This window comes from Balaenoptera physalus, assembly GCF_965194825.1.
Source record: "Balaenoptera physalus genome assembly, chromosome: 2".
NCBI classification, from domain to species: Eukaryota; Metazoa; Chordata; class Mammalia; order Artiodactyla; family Balaenopteridae; genus Balaenoptera; species Balaenoptera physalus.
The window spans coordinates 15,849,016-15,865,058 of NC_138883.1; the positions used below are offsets into that span (position 1 = coordinate 15,849,016).

At 47.5% G+C, this 16,043-nt stretch overlaps 2 protein-coding genes across 5 annotated transcripts in view; both read left to right on the forward strand.

The window, feature by feature from the left end:
- Window positions 1-15,771, forward strand: part of KCNK10 (potassium two pore domain channel subfamily K member 10) — a 165,671-nt gene extending 149,900 nt beyond the window's left edge. For 2 of the 3 annotated variants that reach the window (XM_082451347.1, XM_082451349.1), the window contains one exon: window positions 1,482-15,771. In XM_082451347.1, coding sequence (XP_082307473.1) covers window positions 1,482-1,510 — 29 coding nt within the window. In that variant the 3' untranslated portion in view covers window positions 1,511-15,771. The remainder of the gene's footprint in view (window positions 1-1,481) is intronic. The other variant, XR_014260964.1, reaches the window with a different exon arrangement.
- On the forward strand, window positions 9,344-15,771 carry LOC309655750 (uncharacterized protein; the record flags this gene model as incomplete). Of its 2 annotated transcripts, XR_014260967.1 has the most annotated exons (3): window positions 9,344-10,155; window positions 10,234-11,085; window positions 14,216-15,771. XR_014260967.1 is itself a non-coding variant. In XM_082451394.1 (2 exons), 2 exons carry the CDS (start codon window positions 9,344-9,346, stop codon window positions 10,499-10,501), a joined length of 1,080 nt encoding a protein of 359 aa, XP_082307520.1. In that variant the 3' UTR covers window positions 10,502-15,771. The 2 variants fall into 2 exon arrangements, 1 of the variants encoding a protein (XP_082307520.1); XM_082451394.1 differs by having other exon boundaries at window positions 10,234-15,771.
- Window positions 15,772-16,043: the final 272 nt, after the last annotated feature.

Below are 16,043 nucleotides of genomic sequence, written 5' to 3' on the forward strand. Positions count from 1 at the left end.
ACAGTTATGATGCAACTGTGTGCAGACAGTGGCTGCGTGAACAGAGGGAGCTCTTGGTGGCAGAGTGTAAGAGCTAGTAATGGCCTTAGAAAATACAGATGGCAACTCTCTGAAACACAGGTGACTTTAATTTGGCTTTGTGGGTGCTGTGAATTCTGCGTATGGAAACACTGGAATAGCATGCTGATTCCAGGGCTGTAAATAAAGTCCCAGCCTCTGTCCTTGCATGAGGAGCCAGCTGCTTTGTACTTACTTCACCACCCCACCCACAGTCCACGGAAACCTCAGTCCTCCCAGGGCGGTCCCCAAGTCATGTGACATCGGTGCAGTGGCAATGAGGAGAAATAAGAGGTGTCTCTGATTTTACCGAATGGGATCGTTCTCACAGGTGCCTAAGAGATTTGGAATCTTTCTGTTCTCAGTTCTTAAGTGAAAAATCTCAGATAGTTCCCTGTGCATTACAAAAAACCAAAAAACTCCTTGAGAGCATTCCCACTCCATCTACACAGCGGTCTCGTGCTGTCCGGGACAACTGGGAAGCCTCCACTCTGCCATCAGGGCTTGAAGTGAGAACGTGCAGGGGTGCCTAGAAGCGATATACAAACCAACCCACATGCCAGCCTCTGGTCTCTTACCCATCCCAGAGTCATAGGCAGGGGACCCCGTGACAACGATGAACCCACGTGTGGAGGTGTTTTACCTATTTTTCTCTCTGTAGGATTTCATGGTGCTTTAAAAAATAAAAAGGCATTTTACAGAAAATAATGCAGGGTCGGGGGAGGAGGGAATTTCGTAATGTTCTTAGGAAAAGTACAAAAGCAACTTTGCTTGTAACATTTCAATAAGCTGTGCTGCTATTGTCTTTATTTGATGATGTAATTTTTTTTTCAATGATGGAGAAAACTGCAACAAAGACCTTCTGGAAGATCCAATCCGATGTCTCTCCTGTTTTCCTTTCTTTTGTGGGCCAAACGTGGTTCATAGTGGCTGGGTTGGGAGCTATACTCAGGACCGCAGGTCGTCTGGGGACAGGCTGCTTGCCTGGCTGGCATTCATCGGGGCAGAGCTGATGGAAACTCGCTGTCTTGCGGGCGGGGGAGCCCACAGCAACCCAAGAAGAGGAATCTTAACCCAGTATGGTTACTGCACATTTACTTTCACCTCCCTATTTTTATCTGATCCTGATTGCATGTTGTTGGGGGTTGGACAGCATGTCACATTTTCTAGGTGAAACACTGAATGTGGACATTGTGACAAGTCTGCCAGTATAAAATGGACAACTCCTTGGGTGCCAACACTTCAAGCTGTATTTGAGTTTGCCCTTGCTATGCGTCCACCAAGCATGGGCTTGTCATGATGGGTAGAGATAAAATGCCCACCATTTTTGAGCACCTATTACCTACCAGGTACTCTGCTAGGCAGTTTACAAACATGCCATTTGGTCTTCCAAACGAAACAAGTTGGGTTTCTTCATTTTGTAGATGCAGACTTTGAGGCTCAGAGAGAATAAGACACTTCGAACCCAAGTGAGTCAGCTCCAAACCTGAGTTTCTTTCACCAGATCATGCAGCTACGAGGGACATGTGCTTTGAGCACTTTTCCAGTAAAGGTGATGTGGCTCTTTCTGACTTGTCTGCAATGTCTCTCCCATCCTGTTTGTGAGAGAGGCGTGCCATGAGGTCAAAGGTGAGTTCCCAGCTGCAGGACTAAGCAAGGCCAAGTGGCTGCCACAGTAGCCAAAGCCAAGAACTGCACCCAGGCTAACCCAATGTGACAACTGGTCATGGGTGGGCAGGGATGGATCCGTTTCATATTTTTATTGTTTTCATGGGCTTCATTTTCATGGGCCTGGGGCATGGTGCATGGTGCATAGTAGGAATTCAAAATGATCTTTCCAAAATACAAATTGGTCTGTGGATCTCCTTGGCCCTCAAGATAAAACCCCAAAGCTCTGGTCTATCCCAGGCCCCGCGTGTATTTCTGCCTCTTCGCACACCAGTCTCTGCCACCACAGTTTTGGATTACTTGCAAGCTCCCCAATGGTCCATGCTTTCTTCTTCTGTTGCCAGGTCTTCGCACGTGCTGTCCCTTTTGAAAGTCCTCCTCATTTATGTGCCACCTTCCCCGTCCCACCGCCACCTGACTCCTTCAAGTCTTTCAGTACTGAGCTGGAGACGTACCTGTGGGGAATCTTCCCTCATTCGTCCCCTTCCCCTCAGAGTGAGTTAGCTGCCTTCAACACAGTGGCCTCCCCTCAACTCGAGCATCTGCTGTACTGGATTTAACAGCTGGTTTCCTTGTCTGTCTGATGCAGATGATAAGCTCTTCAGGGCAGGAACTCAGCCTCTCATTTTCATTCCCAGCACTGAGCACTACCTGATACAATATAGACACTCGAATTATTGGTGGAATAATTTTAGTACCCTTCATGATAGCACATTTGCATCCTTCAAGGCAGATTTAATTTTTTCGTGAATTGGAAGTCATTTGGAGCCAAGACTGGTGGGATAAGTGACTTGTCCAATTCTTGAGTATCATCTTGGTCAAAATCAAGTTTGCCTACAAAGTAATGAATTTGATTTGTATTTGGGGTTTACAAAGAACTCCAAAATTTTAATCACAGTGATATTAAAATAACTAGACTCTAAAGGTGACTACTTTGATGGATAGCTCTCATATAGATGTACAGATGATGGAATATTTATTTTAAAACCAATCTTATTACTAGAGATACAGTTTGAATGTCTATGACCTTAGGAAATACGAAATTATGTTTTGTTGGGATGTCAAATATATGACAAATGTGCCACCACTCCTTACACCTATGCCCAAGGCAGATATTTTCATCAATTGTAGAATACCTTCCCTATTAATCCACGTGCATTCTCAGAATCCATTTTAAGACCGTACTCAAGGTTAGCAGTTCTCAAAGTATTGTCCAGTGACCTTCTTACATCCCTGAGATTCTCTCATGGTATCCATGAGGCCAGAACTATTTTCAGAATAATACTAAGGCATCATTCACCCACACTGTCTCATGAGGGTACAGCATTTAGAATTGAGTCACTCTGAGAACAGGGGTAGGATAACTAGATACCTTGGTTGAAGATTAAGAATTTTCCAAAATGATAGTAAATGGACTTGCATTTCTTAGAGAACCCCAAAGTACCTAGATATGACATTTTTATTGGAAAGGGCTTTCTGCTTGGCCTCATAGGAATGGATCACAGCAACAGCCATAAAACAGGATTCCTCTGGCCCTGCCCTGCTGCCCGGTGGGGCTCCAGCCCCTCAAATTCCTCTCCAGTTAGCCCTGAGAATCCCAGAGAGGTCTCATGGTTGCTCTATTTCTTGGCCACTGTGCTGTGGGGATCAGTTTTCTGGAAAACTCCTTGCGCCTCCAGGACTGGACTACATGGCCTTCCAGTGATCCCCTGGTATCAACCGTCACCCCATTTGTGTCATTGTCTATCTTCCCCCACATCGAGAGCCCCTGGAGGGAGACCTCTTTCCCTCTTTGTTTTCATGGGCCTGTCACAGTGCCAGGAACGCGGTAGGAGATCAAAAGATATTTGTTGGATCAACAGCAAATCCAAAACCATGGTGTTGCGTAAGGGCCTCTGAGGAGAATAGGAGCAGAGGAGGGGAGCCCAAATCTGGGGTGAGCTGGGGGAGGTTGGAAGGATGCAGTGTGTGAGGGGAGCCCAGGGCAGAGGGTAGCGGTCCAGGTAAATGGAAAGTATCTGGGAAGAGGTCTAGAGACAGAATACTGACCCCCAATGGCAACTTTTGCCTCGTCACTTCTATGAACTTACATCAACCGCAGGAACAAGAGTGGTGCACACACACCCTGAACACAAAACTATTCAGTCTCAAAATGCCAGTGCATACATGGCTGTGTGAATTTGAGATGGCACACAAGCCAACACTCACCCATTGCCTTTATGTATTGCCTTTATGTATGACTTGTTCTAGGAAATAAATTTAAAAATACATTACAAGAATCTAAAACTAAAAAATAATTTTTTTGAAATGTCTCGCATAACCCATTTGAAAGAGTTAATGTTTAGTAAATGAATTTTAAAGGTCATTTAAGGATTCATCACTTGGAATCATTCAGGATAAATACAGATTTTTTTCCTCACTTGGAATATGATGACTTTAAAATGTTTTCCAGTATCTGTTATCTACAAACTGCCTATATGAATGACTCAAAATTGAATCATTTACAGACACCTGAGGCAAAGAACAAGTGCAAGGCCTCAGTAAGAGAGAAATTTGTTTTGAAATGAGGAACCTTGGAGAACTCCAGCATTCTGGAATCAACAGCATAAGTTGCAAATGTATGAAATAGAAATACACATAATGCTAGCATAATCTATGGCTCTAAGTTTCAACATTTTATGTAGAACAGTAATCTGTGCCTTAAACAACATTCTGTAGTTGACTGATTCCATAGAAAGGAGAAAAGTAATGGGACATTCCTTTCTTTCCATGAGTGAATGTGAATTTGAAACAATTTCTCCACTGAATGATTGCTGAGAGGGGAAAAGAAGAAGAAATAGCTAATGGTGATGGTAATTGGTTAACTGTACAATCCATCCATCCATCCAATCCGTCCAATCCATCCATCCATTCATCCATTCATTTAACAAATACTTATGGAGCCCCACTCTGTGTGAGGGCCTGGGAGAGTGACAGGGCATGGCAAAGCCTTGATCCCTGCCCTCAAGGATCTCATGTTGTAGTTAGGTAGTGCTGTGCAATGTGCACTGGGGCGGTAAAATCCTGCAATCTGGTTGGAGGAAGAACCGTAATATGACTGTATGTGATTCTGTTCAAAAATACAAGGAATTATCACAAAAGTGCTAGGAATTCAGAGAGCGTGAGGATTGGTATGCACCGTGACAGTCAAAGCAGGCTTCCTGTAAGAGGTGGCATCTTAAAGAAGGCATACATAGTACAACTGGTTAGGGAACGGGGGAACGTGAATGGCTCCCAATCAGAATTCTGCATAATAATATTTGAGATTGATCCGTTTGTCCTGAGGATATCACAAATGAATCTTCACTTGGGATTACTTTGCTGTAAGACATTTTCTGAAATAAATCACAAACTCTAAACCAAACTTAAAAGATGAACAGAAGATAAGCTCTACCCTTCACTGATCACAACAGGAATTGTAACTCCTTCTGGAAGCGAGTGTGACTGAGGAAGACACAGTATAGCAGCTTCTCTCTCTCCTCCCCGTGTTTCCCCCTCCCTCTTGTCTCACATCAAGCATCTCCCAGGTTCTGGCTTCATTTGCTCAAGGGAGGAATACAATGGCAACAGGATTCCTTGCTTCTTTGTTTCAAAAGCCGGGCACACAGGAGGATTTCATTTAACAGGAAGCACAGTGACTCCGAGTGCAGGGCTAGGAAAGAGGCTTCCCCACGTCAGAAGACATTTCCTTACGTTGGGGACAGAGCAGAGAGAAGTCTGGGGTCCCACACAGAGGGCATGGGACGTGGCACGATGGGCTTCAGCAGAGGAGCCCCGGGGCAGCCCTGCGGGAAGGGCCGGGGGGCGCTCTGGGCAGGTGCAGGGTCCCAGGATCCCAGCCCAAACCATCAACCCAAGTAGGAATTGCCTATATTCCTGGTAGGATGGATCTTGAAATTGAAATGATAATGATTTACAGAAAATAAAAGGCTTCACTATTTCTTGCACACCTAAACCTTTTTTTCCTGTCCTAAATGAATCTTCTTGTTTTGAACCTGTATCATCTCGTTCCTAAGGCAGGAACAGAAGAGTTGTGGAAGATTCCGATGCTAGAAACACTTTGTATCTGGGCAGTGCCTCAGACTGGATAATCCCTTTTTTGAGAATAGGATGGGGAAGGCGGTTTCCTCTAACTAGAGGCGAAGAACACCCTTGGCTGAGCTCCTGCTTTCTATCCCCTTCCGGCCTTGGTGGGTGGGAGGGTGGTGCTGAGCAGTTTGTCTCCCCCCTCAGGGAAAAAGGAGGGGCGATGGGGACAGAATTGGGGGTCCCATGTGGGGAGAGAGGGATCCAGACAACGCTATGGCCAAACCAGGTCACAGAACTGAACTCGAGACATCCTCGGGCACACGTACTCTACCCGCCCACCCAGCATATTCTATACCCGCCCCTGGGCTGTCTCTCTTTACCAGCGCAGCATGGTGGGATCTGGGACCCAGGACCAATTTCCAGCTAACTTGAGGGAGGACTTATTCCAGAAAATAGGCATGTGTGTGTGTCGAGGAGAGGAGTGGGACCTTTCCCACCTCCCCATCCCCTCTCCCCCTCTCCTTCCCAGGCCTTTAAGGAGCTCCTAGAGGGAAGAACTTTATTCCCCAAAGTTGACTGCAGGTTATGAATGAGGCTGGATGATTATTCTGCAGTATAAACATTTTTCTCTCTCCTTAAATTTTCCTCTTTCCTTTCTTCAGTCTGCCCTCTGCGTACGCCACCCCCTGCCCCAATTCAAGCAAGAGAAGGATGTGACTGAATGGAAAGCAGAAAGAGCCTAGCATTTCCCTGCCTTTTAAAATTTCTCAAAAGTCTGAATTCTTAGGGGATAACGAACAGAATAATGAAAACTGGTAAAGAGGAAAAGGTATGGAGATCCAGGCAAAAATGTCTCCCAGAAGCAAAGAGACAAAATATTTTTTTTCATTCTGGAAAAAACACTCCCGCGGCCTGGGGAGAGAAGAGTGAAAAAAGGAAAAAGGAGAGTGGCAAGACCTGGAGGGGGGTGCTTGCAAAGTGTACCTGGGCTGTGGGACCAGGGCTCTGCTTCCCAGCGAGGGTGTGGGCTCTGCACGGCGTGGGACAAAGGACGACATTCCAGGGTGTCTAGGTACAGGGTGAGGGGGGAGCACCGACCTTCCTGGGGGAGAGGGGTTCCCCCCCCTGCCCGAGGCACAGAGACAGGTCGAGGATCTAAAGGTGACCTCAGGCTGGAGGGGGGCCAGACACTGAGCCGGTGAGACGTTTTGGAAAAACGATCTCAGAAGAGGTCTAGAGGAAGAAGAGGTGGCCCGAGGCCATAAAAAGGACCCAAAGGGTACCGAGCTGAAGGGGCGAGGGAGGGCCCTTTCAGATGGGGTGGGTGCAGGGCCAGGTGCTGGGAGATGGTTTTCTCCCAGGATTTCCGCACCTGCCCCTGTGCTGTGCTCCGGGACAGGGGAAGAGGTTTCATGGGACCGGCGGCTCCGAGGGCCCTCAACCGTGTGCTCAAGACAGAACAACTCAGCCACCCATGTCTGAAAACATGTGCCAAGCGCACTCGACTGCGACCAGAGGATCTTTGGAGACTGGAGGCCAGACCCCGAGAATGCTCGGCTCCATCTCAGGCCAGCATGAGTCCTCAGGGGTCTTTCGGCACTGACTTGTACACCAAGCCCAAGCAGTGTGTCCGGGTTTGTGCCTTTGCACAAACAGCTCCATCTGTTGAAGGGAGGCAAATGATTTTGTTGATGGTTACAGGATAGGTAAACGCATGTATGGAAGCATCAGGGGACTTTACTAAGCAGGTCTTGTGCCCTGTCATCTCCCTGTGGGCTGGTTTAGTGTAGAGAACTCGAAGACAGACGGAGCAGGGAAGTGTACAACGTGAGTCCTCATTAAATGAAAGCAGCGTTCTGTGCTCGTGGCCATGGGGATCTTCCCCATTTCTGTGTCTTTAAGCCCAGGCTTCCGGGCCTTTTCTGACAAGAGACCCAGAAGATGTCCCAAAGGCGATTAGAACAAAGCGCGAGGTGACCTCTTACAAAAGATTAAAAGAAAAAAAAAAAATCTGGAGATTAGAATTTTCTGGGTTAGAATACCCCAGGGCTACTGTATCCAGAATAGAACTGATCCGGTGGAAAAAATATCCGACCCAGTGTTTGGGTCTTGGCAAGTCTTTTTCTTCTGGAGTATGTTTCCCCTTTTCAACTTCTCTTTTCCTTTTTATTTATGTTTTAGCTCTAAGAGAAACTGAAGAGCCTTTCAATAGTTGCTGGCTTGTCAGGCCCTTCGAGAAGTTCAAGCTTGACAGTCTCCCTTGTCTATAATAACAGAAACGTAGCTCCTGTTTGCTGCGGCGGGGGGACTTGCCCAACGTCACAGCCACACTGGTGGGTGACAGGCCGGGGATATAAAATCAAGATGTGCATAGCTCCAGATCCCACTTTCTCCTTGGCCCCTCCCTGCAGGGAAGCTTCTAATCCAAACTTGAAAGCCACACCCTAGTAGAGGCAACCGTCCCCTGGAGATGCCACCTCTTTGTCATCAAAGGCACCGGATGGGCCAGGGCACCTCACCTCTTCCCACGGTCACTTGGATGAGTTTCCTAAGGTGAGGCTACCAGCCCCTGGGAGTTAGGGGACCGGTCTTCCCCCTGGGCTGGAAGATGAGCAGCAAATCACAGGGGCGCCACCTGCCGTTGAGACCTCCCCCCCAGACCCCCCCCCCCCATTTCCCTGTGTTTCAGCTAAAGCATTGAATTAGTAAGGCTCCAGGAGTGATACACGAAAGTGCCCTCCCTGCCCCTTCCGGCCCCCTCCGTCTCTGGGGACCGAGAAGAGTGAGAGCTCAGGTGGGGGGCTGGCTGTGACGCCACCAGGGAAAGTCAGAAAGTTCTCTACTTGTCAGAAAACGTGTTGGGCCATCCGGCAGAGGTACAAGTACAGAATGGAAGAGACCAGGTAGTGTCTTCTCCTTCCTCTTTTTCTGTCTCCGTCTCTTGTTCCATCCTTTCAGAAGCCGCTGAGTGCAGAGCCGCTGAGCGCAGTTCCATCTGGTGGGTAAATCATCACAGGGACATTTGGGACATCACCCAAAGGCCACAACTGACCTCCCATCCTGGACGATTGGCTCGAGAGAGAGAAAATGCAAGTGAGCAGCTGCCCCTCCCCCGCCCCCTCGTGCCGGGTTCCCCTTCCTTGGGTATTCTGCTGGCGAGGTGTGATTAGTCTCCTGCTGTCTGGCTAACTTCAGCAAGAAGTTCCTCTTGCAGTGCCGGAGGGTTTGGCTGTGGTCGATACCGTTTTTTCTATCTATCCGTTTCCTCTGGATTCGGATTTCAAGTCCTAGATGATCCTATTCAAAAATACCTCTTGGCATTTAGAGATCACTTCACATTGGAAAAGCCCTCTTCCCTTCGGCCTTCGGAGGAGGCCAGGAATGCTGGTGTGGGGAAGGTTAGGTAGCTGGGGGTATTAATCGTGTTTGCGTGCTTTGGAGTTCAGTCTCTGCTCTGTGGACGGTTCCAGTTTTGTTTTGTTTTTTATGAAAAGGTCCGTGCCATGAGCGGGGTTAGTCTGGGAAGGTGGGTGGTGGCGCTGGTGCAGAAATGGGCGCCATGTGGGATGCGGCTCCAGCAGGGCCCGTGCCCTGTTTAGGCAGGGCTGTAACACGCAGCGGCATTGCATCCCATTACCCTAGCTTGCACACAGCCTGCCTCCCACCCCCTGGGACCCCCAGGCCTGGCAAAGTACTCAGAAGCGCCGTATTCTGGGCCCACGTGGGCCAGCAAAAGCCTCCCTGCCGGTCACTGGATAATTACGAGCAAAGGCGGTTTTGCCTTCTCTTGCCCCCGTGGTCGTCCTCTCTCCCTTCACTGCTGTCAGGCGGCCCGTTCCTCTCCACTCTCCCGGTCCCCCCGGGCAGGTTTCTGCTCCACGCCACCACCCAGGGTGCCTTCCTGGGTCTGGAGTCGGAGTCATCATTTCTCTTTACTCCCAAACTTGCCCTCAGGAGTCGTCTCAGTCCAGTGGTTCCGAATGCAACGAAACTCTGGGAAACCACCCATTTCGCTGGGAGCTGCAATAGCGGGAACAGCCACCCGGCAGCATTCCTCGGGCCCCTTCCGTTCCCCCCACAGCTGCCCTGTGGGGCGCCAGCCCCTCAAGTGTCTCTTAAATCGTCCCCAGGGTCCCTGAGAGTGACTCTCTCACGCAGTACTCATCCTTGTCCTCTTCGGCCGAGGGATCTGGGCTTGTGCCAATATTCAAACTGGCAGGTAAGCCGTGAAAGACGCCAGAAGGTCCTGGGGCTGGCGCTTAACATCGTACATCACGTGAAGGCCCCGGAGCGCTTGTGCCAAAGGCGCCGAAAGCGTCGCTGTTGTCGCCATGGAGCTTGTTGCTGCCAGCACCGTCCTGAGTGAGCAGGGAGAAGGTACTGTGGCGTTTTGGTAACTGCCTTTCTCTGTAACCCTAATATTCACTTTCCTTTTCATAGGCTGGACCATGAAAGAACCCAGGGGAGGAGAAGACCCCGCCTTCCCTCCGACGGGGCCAGGCCAAGGAGCCCTCCCCTCCCCACCCTGCAGTCTCCCTCCCGGGGGAGGAAGGGGAAGGGGGATGGGACAGGAAGTCAGAATCACAGCCCCAGTCAAAAACGCACTGCAGTCTCCCCAAACTGCCCTCAGAGATCGAGACCTGCCAATACAGGGAATGTTGAGTTCACGTATTACCACTGTCCTGCAGAGCCCGTGTCCCCTCTGTAGTAATCCTGACGGAGGGCCCTCCAGCTGCTATTTGCCCACTTCCAGCATGAGTGGGGAGGGGTCCAGACTGGAATACAGCATTCCTGATGTGGCGCCCATGCTTACATGCCAAGGCTTTCCTTGGTTCACTCAAAATAGAAAACACTGTCTTCCAGCACACACTTTGAGTCCCTAGGAATAGATTTCAGGAAGGTCTCTGTCTCCTGATGCTCCCAGCTGACCCAGGCCATCGCTGGGAGTTGATGCTTTCTGCTTGTGTCACTACTGCCAGACTTCCAGCCTTGTAAACTGCTTGGCATCTGGGATCTGGCATGCCATTACAGTGGCAAAGGGGAATAAGGGAGAAATGAGAGAGGGTACGAGGAGAAAAAGGCACAAAATATATACCTACTGAGAAGACGGAGGGAGGGAGTGACAAATAGAGTGGTTTCAAACTTAGTTTTCAGTCTTCTCAAGGACACCTGGGTTTCAAGCCCAGGGAGAAGATGATCGTTCATTCATTCATCCCTTCACCCAACAGACATTGATCGAATGCCTACTGTGTGCCGGGCTTGGGGCTCTAAGGCGGAGATGCAGTGATAGAGGTGAGATAGTGTTTCTGCCCAAAGGACCTCACCATCTGGTGTGGGTGAAACCCTCAAAGCCGATAAATGTCACAGAATGTGGCCACTGCAATGAAAGAGTCACGCCCAGAAGAAGGGGTCCCACCTGCCATCTGGCAGCAGGGTCGTGGCAGGTTCCAGGAAGAGGCCTCAGTGAGCGGTGGTTGGCCTGGGGGTGGGGGTAGGTGAGTGTTCCAGGCAGAGCAGAACCATGAACAAAAGCACAGAGATGGGCAGGTCAGGGTGGGTTCAAGGATGGATGAGTGCTGTTAGAATGGAAGGACCAAATGGGGGTGTGGGGGCAGCACTGAAGGTTTGTGAGGAAGAGCCCAGCCTAAGAAAAGGGTCCAGTTAAAATGTTGTCTAGGAACACAAACCCAGAACCGCATGAGCAAAAGGTACTGCGGATTTATAAAGGATTTCCGGTCCTGGGAGGTTAGGAAAAGCAAGAGTTCACACGTCAGACAATCTGGTTAAAGGGACTTCTTCACCCAGCTAGAAAGTGGCAGCACTGAGACCTGAAACTAGTTATTTAGAAATTTGATTCAGTGTCTTCATTCTCAGAAACGAATTCAACAAAAAGTTCTCGGTTTTTTAGCTCTGGACTTGAGACAGGGGCTGCTCTAAATTTCAGTTTTTGTTTCATCTGAGTCTGTATTTTGCCCTTCCTTCCTTCCCTCCTTCCTTCCTCCCTCCCTCCCTTCCTCCATCCCTCCCTCCCTTCATTCTTCCCATCTTTCCTCCCTCCTTTCTCCCTTGCTCTCTCTCTACAACCCCTCCTTCCTTCTTTCCTTCTATACTGATTGACTGCCATTCATAAATGCAGGCCAAAACTCACATTAGTAATTCTTCCTACCATGGCCTGTGTGTTAAGGCACAGAGCAGTTTCCCTAAATCATTCATCCTTAGGAAAGGCCAACCAGGCTAAGCTCCTTCATTAGTAAGAACAGAAGGGAATGGAATGAAGAGTGGGAATATGCCTGAAGTCAGGAGCTACCCCTCCTCTTAAGATATGGAGGGCTCCAGTGTGGGGAAAATGTGGAACGGAGTTCTGCAGTGTACCCATCAATCAAACGGGTCATCAGGACCATGGTTTCTGTACTGTGGCTCTTCTCCCAACACAGTATCTGCTGCCATCAATGGGCAGAATGGTCTTTCTTGGAGAAAACATTAGTTCGGTCAGCAATCCAGGGAGTCCCCCAGGCTGGAACAGGGAGATTGCTTCCCAAGGTCAAGCTTTTGCTTCTACCACTTTCGATCCTTCAAAATGCAGTTTCATCCTTCTCTGTTTTGCCAGGCGTGTCAGAGGGATTTGCCTGAAATAAGAGATCCTGAAAGGCAGAGTCCCATAACGTCAGAGCTGGAAAGGGCTTTAGAAATGAGCTTCACGTTCATTCAACATGGTTTTTAGGAACACCTGTCTGCCTGTTTGCCAGGCTGTGTGGTCACTTCTGGCCCTGGCCCTCAGGGGAACAAAGAATAGGGGACACTGTCTCTGTCCCCATCCTCAGGCTTTCTTGTCTTGGCCACTAGAGAAAATGTGGACCTCTTCTCCATTGAGCTGAGCCCACTGAAGTTTTCAGAAATTCCAACAGACTTTCTGGGTCTTTCAGCTGTCTACTTGAGACTGGTCCTGCTGCTCATTTTAAGTTCTTGTTTCACTTGTGTCTGTATGTAGGCTTTCCAGTTGTCTTACCTTCTCTCCTTCCTCCCCCCTTCCTCCCTTCCTTCCATTCTTCCATATTCATTGGCTTCCTACTATGTGCCAGGCTTGGGCTGGGGCTCTGAGATAAGTTAAGTGGCTTATAATCAAGTGAGAGAGGAACAAGAAAATGAATAGTGACTATGGAAGAAGAGTCACGTGTTCACTTTGACTTCAGTCAAAGTCTGAAGCTCCTCCCACCTCCCCCATCCCACCAAAGGCCCTCCCCCCCGATACTGGAGGGTTGCTGTGGCATCTTGCCTTCACCAAGGTTCCATTCAGTTAAACTGTCCTGTGGTCTGCTCCTCTCCACACTTGCAGCCCTTCAGAGACACAGCACAGTCTTCTCTCTGTGTGTGTCTGATGACACCTTGAATCTCAAGGTTAAGATCCAATTTATTCAACTCTCATCATTTTTTCTCCTTCTACATGTGGTTTTTATGGGGTTTGGTCCATTCTTCAGTATGATTTTCATGATGACTTGGGACCAAAGATTTTCCAGGGGAACAGGTAGCCTGTTCTCTAATACAAGCTCAAGGAGAAAGCTCCTCTGAGGAGTTGGCACAAATATGGATGGATTTTCCTAGGCAACTTGTGGCTGAACAAAGCCTGGAGGGGTACAAGGACCATTGTTATTGCACTGTATATCACCAAAATTTTGAGTCTAATTGGATGCGTTCATTAGACAAAGAGAAAAACATTAGGACATCAACATAGTGTCCTTTCGTTAAATAATTTCTGAATGACTCTTGCACTGCAAAGGTGTTTATTGAACACCTAGCTGAAGCTAAATTTAGAAGTCAAACTTAAATAGTTGGACTAATGTTGGGATTTTGATACCATCGGTCAAGATCATTTTCCCTTTCTCGCTATAATATTTAGAGAGAGTGCCTGACTTCTTAGTTTTTAATTCCCCAGGGTGGGGGGGGGGCGGGTAAGTAACCTTGCAAGAGAAGTGGTTTTCAATGGTCATGCCCTCAGAGGCAATGCCCTCAGTCCACCCCTCAATACATAAATGTGCACACATGCACACCACATACACCCACCAACCATCCAATGTAGTTCTTGCTGATCTTCACAATATTTCCAAAACTAAGCAAAAGAGGGAGGGATCACTCTCTTGGCTGACAGGAAATCATAGTAAGTTTAGAGAAAAAGCCAAGGAAATAATACAGATTTCTTACTCCACCTTCCCCCTCCACCCTCCCACAGGAGCCCAATCAAATTATACAAATGGTTAAATTTTTTTATTAAAAAAAAGTCAGTGATGAGGGTGAAAGGCAGTGACCAAGATTAAGCCTCAGGAAAATATATCCAGGCTCCCAGGGAGTATCTACTGTGAGTGTTGAATGCCCAGGGTGCCAAGACCTAAAGCAAATTGGAGTGTACAAAATGTCTTCATCCCCATAGGTGATGGAGGAGGAAAGATGAGATTGGAGGAGGAAAGACAAAAGTCAGCAGATAAACTCATGCAGCTCAATATCAAAACTACAAACAACCCAATCCAAAAATGGGCAGAAGACCTAAATAGACATTTCTCCAAAGAATATATACAGATTGCCAACAAACACATGAAAGAAGGCTCAACATCATTAATCATTAGAGAAATGCAAATCAAAACTACAATGAGATATCATCTCACACCGGTCAGAATGGCCATCATCAAAAAATCTACAAACAATAAATGCTGGAGAGGGTGTGGAGAAAAGGGAACCCTCTTGCACTGTGGGTGGGAATGTAAATTGATACAGCCACTATGGAGAACAGTATGGAGGTTCCTTAAAAAACTAAAAATGGAACTACCATACGACCCAGCAATCCCACTACTGGGCATATACCCTGAGAAAACCATAATTGAAAAAGAGTCATGTACCAAAATGTTCATTGCAGCTCTATTTACAATAGCCTGGACATGGAAGCAACCTAAGTGTCCATCAACAGATGAATGGATAAAGAAGATGTGGCACATATATACAATGGAATATTACTCAGCCATAAAAAGGAATGAAATGAGTTATTTGTAGTGAGGTGGATGGACCTAGAGATTGTCATACAGAGTGAAGTAAGTCAGAAAGAGAAAAACAAATACCGTATGCTAACACATATAGATGGAATCTAAAAAAAAAAAAAAGAAGAAAAATGGTCAGAAGAACCTAGGGGCAAGACAGGAATAAAGATGCAGACCTACTAGAGAATGGACTTGAGGATACGGGGAGGGGGAAGGGTAAGCAGGGACAAAGTGAGAGAGTGGCATGGACATATATACACTACCAAATGTAAAATAGATAGCTAGTGGGAAGCAGCCACATAGCACAGGGAGATCAGCTTGGTGCTTTGTGACCACCTAGAGGAGTGGGATAGGGAGGTTGGCAGGGAGGGAGATGCAAGAGAGAAGAGATATGAGGACATATGTATACGTATAACTGATTCACTTTGTTATAAAGCAGAAAGTAACACACCATTGTAAAGCAATTATACTCCAATAAAGATGTTAAAAAAACAATAATAATAAAATTAAAAAAAAAAGTCAGCAGATGAAAGCACAAAGCATCTCTATTCCCTCTCTTTTCCACTCAAAATTCAGTATAAGAAGAAAAGACCACAAATGAGATTTAACACATTAAAAAAAAATCAGGGCTTCCCTGGTGGCGCAGTGGTTGAGAATCTGCCTGCCAATGCAGGGGACACGGGTTCGAGCCCTGGTCTGGGAAGATCCCACATGCCACGGAGCAACTAGGCCCGTGAGCCACAATTACTGAGCCTGCGCGTCTGGAGCCTGTGCTCCGCAACAAGAGAGGCCGCGATAATGAGAGGCCTGCGCACCGCGATGAAGAGTGGCCCCCACTTGCCACAACTAGAGAAAGCCCTCACACAGAAACGAAGACCCAACACAGCCATAAATAAATAAATAAATAAATAAAAATTAAACTTTAAAAAGAATATCACCAAACATTCCGAGAAGCAACTGGCCCTGAATGTGATCAGGGATATCTTTTACACTCTAAAAAAAAAAAAAAAAAAAAAAAAAAAAAATCAGTTGGAAGGGAAATACTATTGAGCTTGATGGCTATTGGATTTTTTGGAGAAAAGGACCTTGGGCAATGGGAAGACATAGGGAAATATTCTCCCAGGCTTTTGAGTTTATTAAATTTTGTGACATCCTATTTTTCTTTCTATTTCTATTCAAATTCAGAAGGTTGTCAGACTTCTCATATTTCTTTCTCTCCCAGATCCTTGT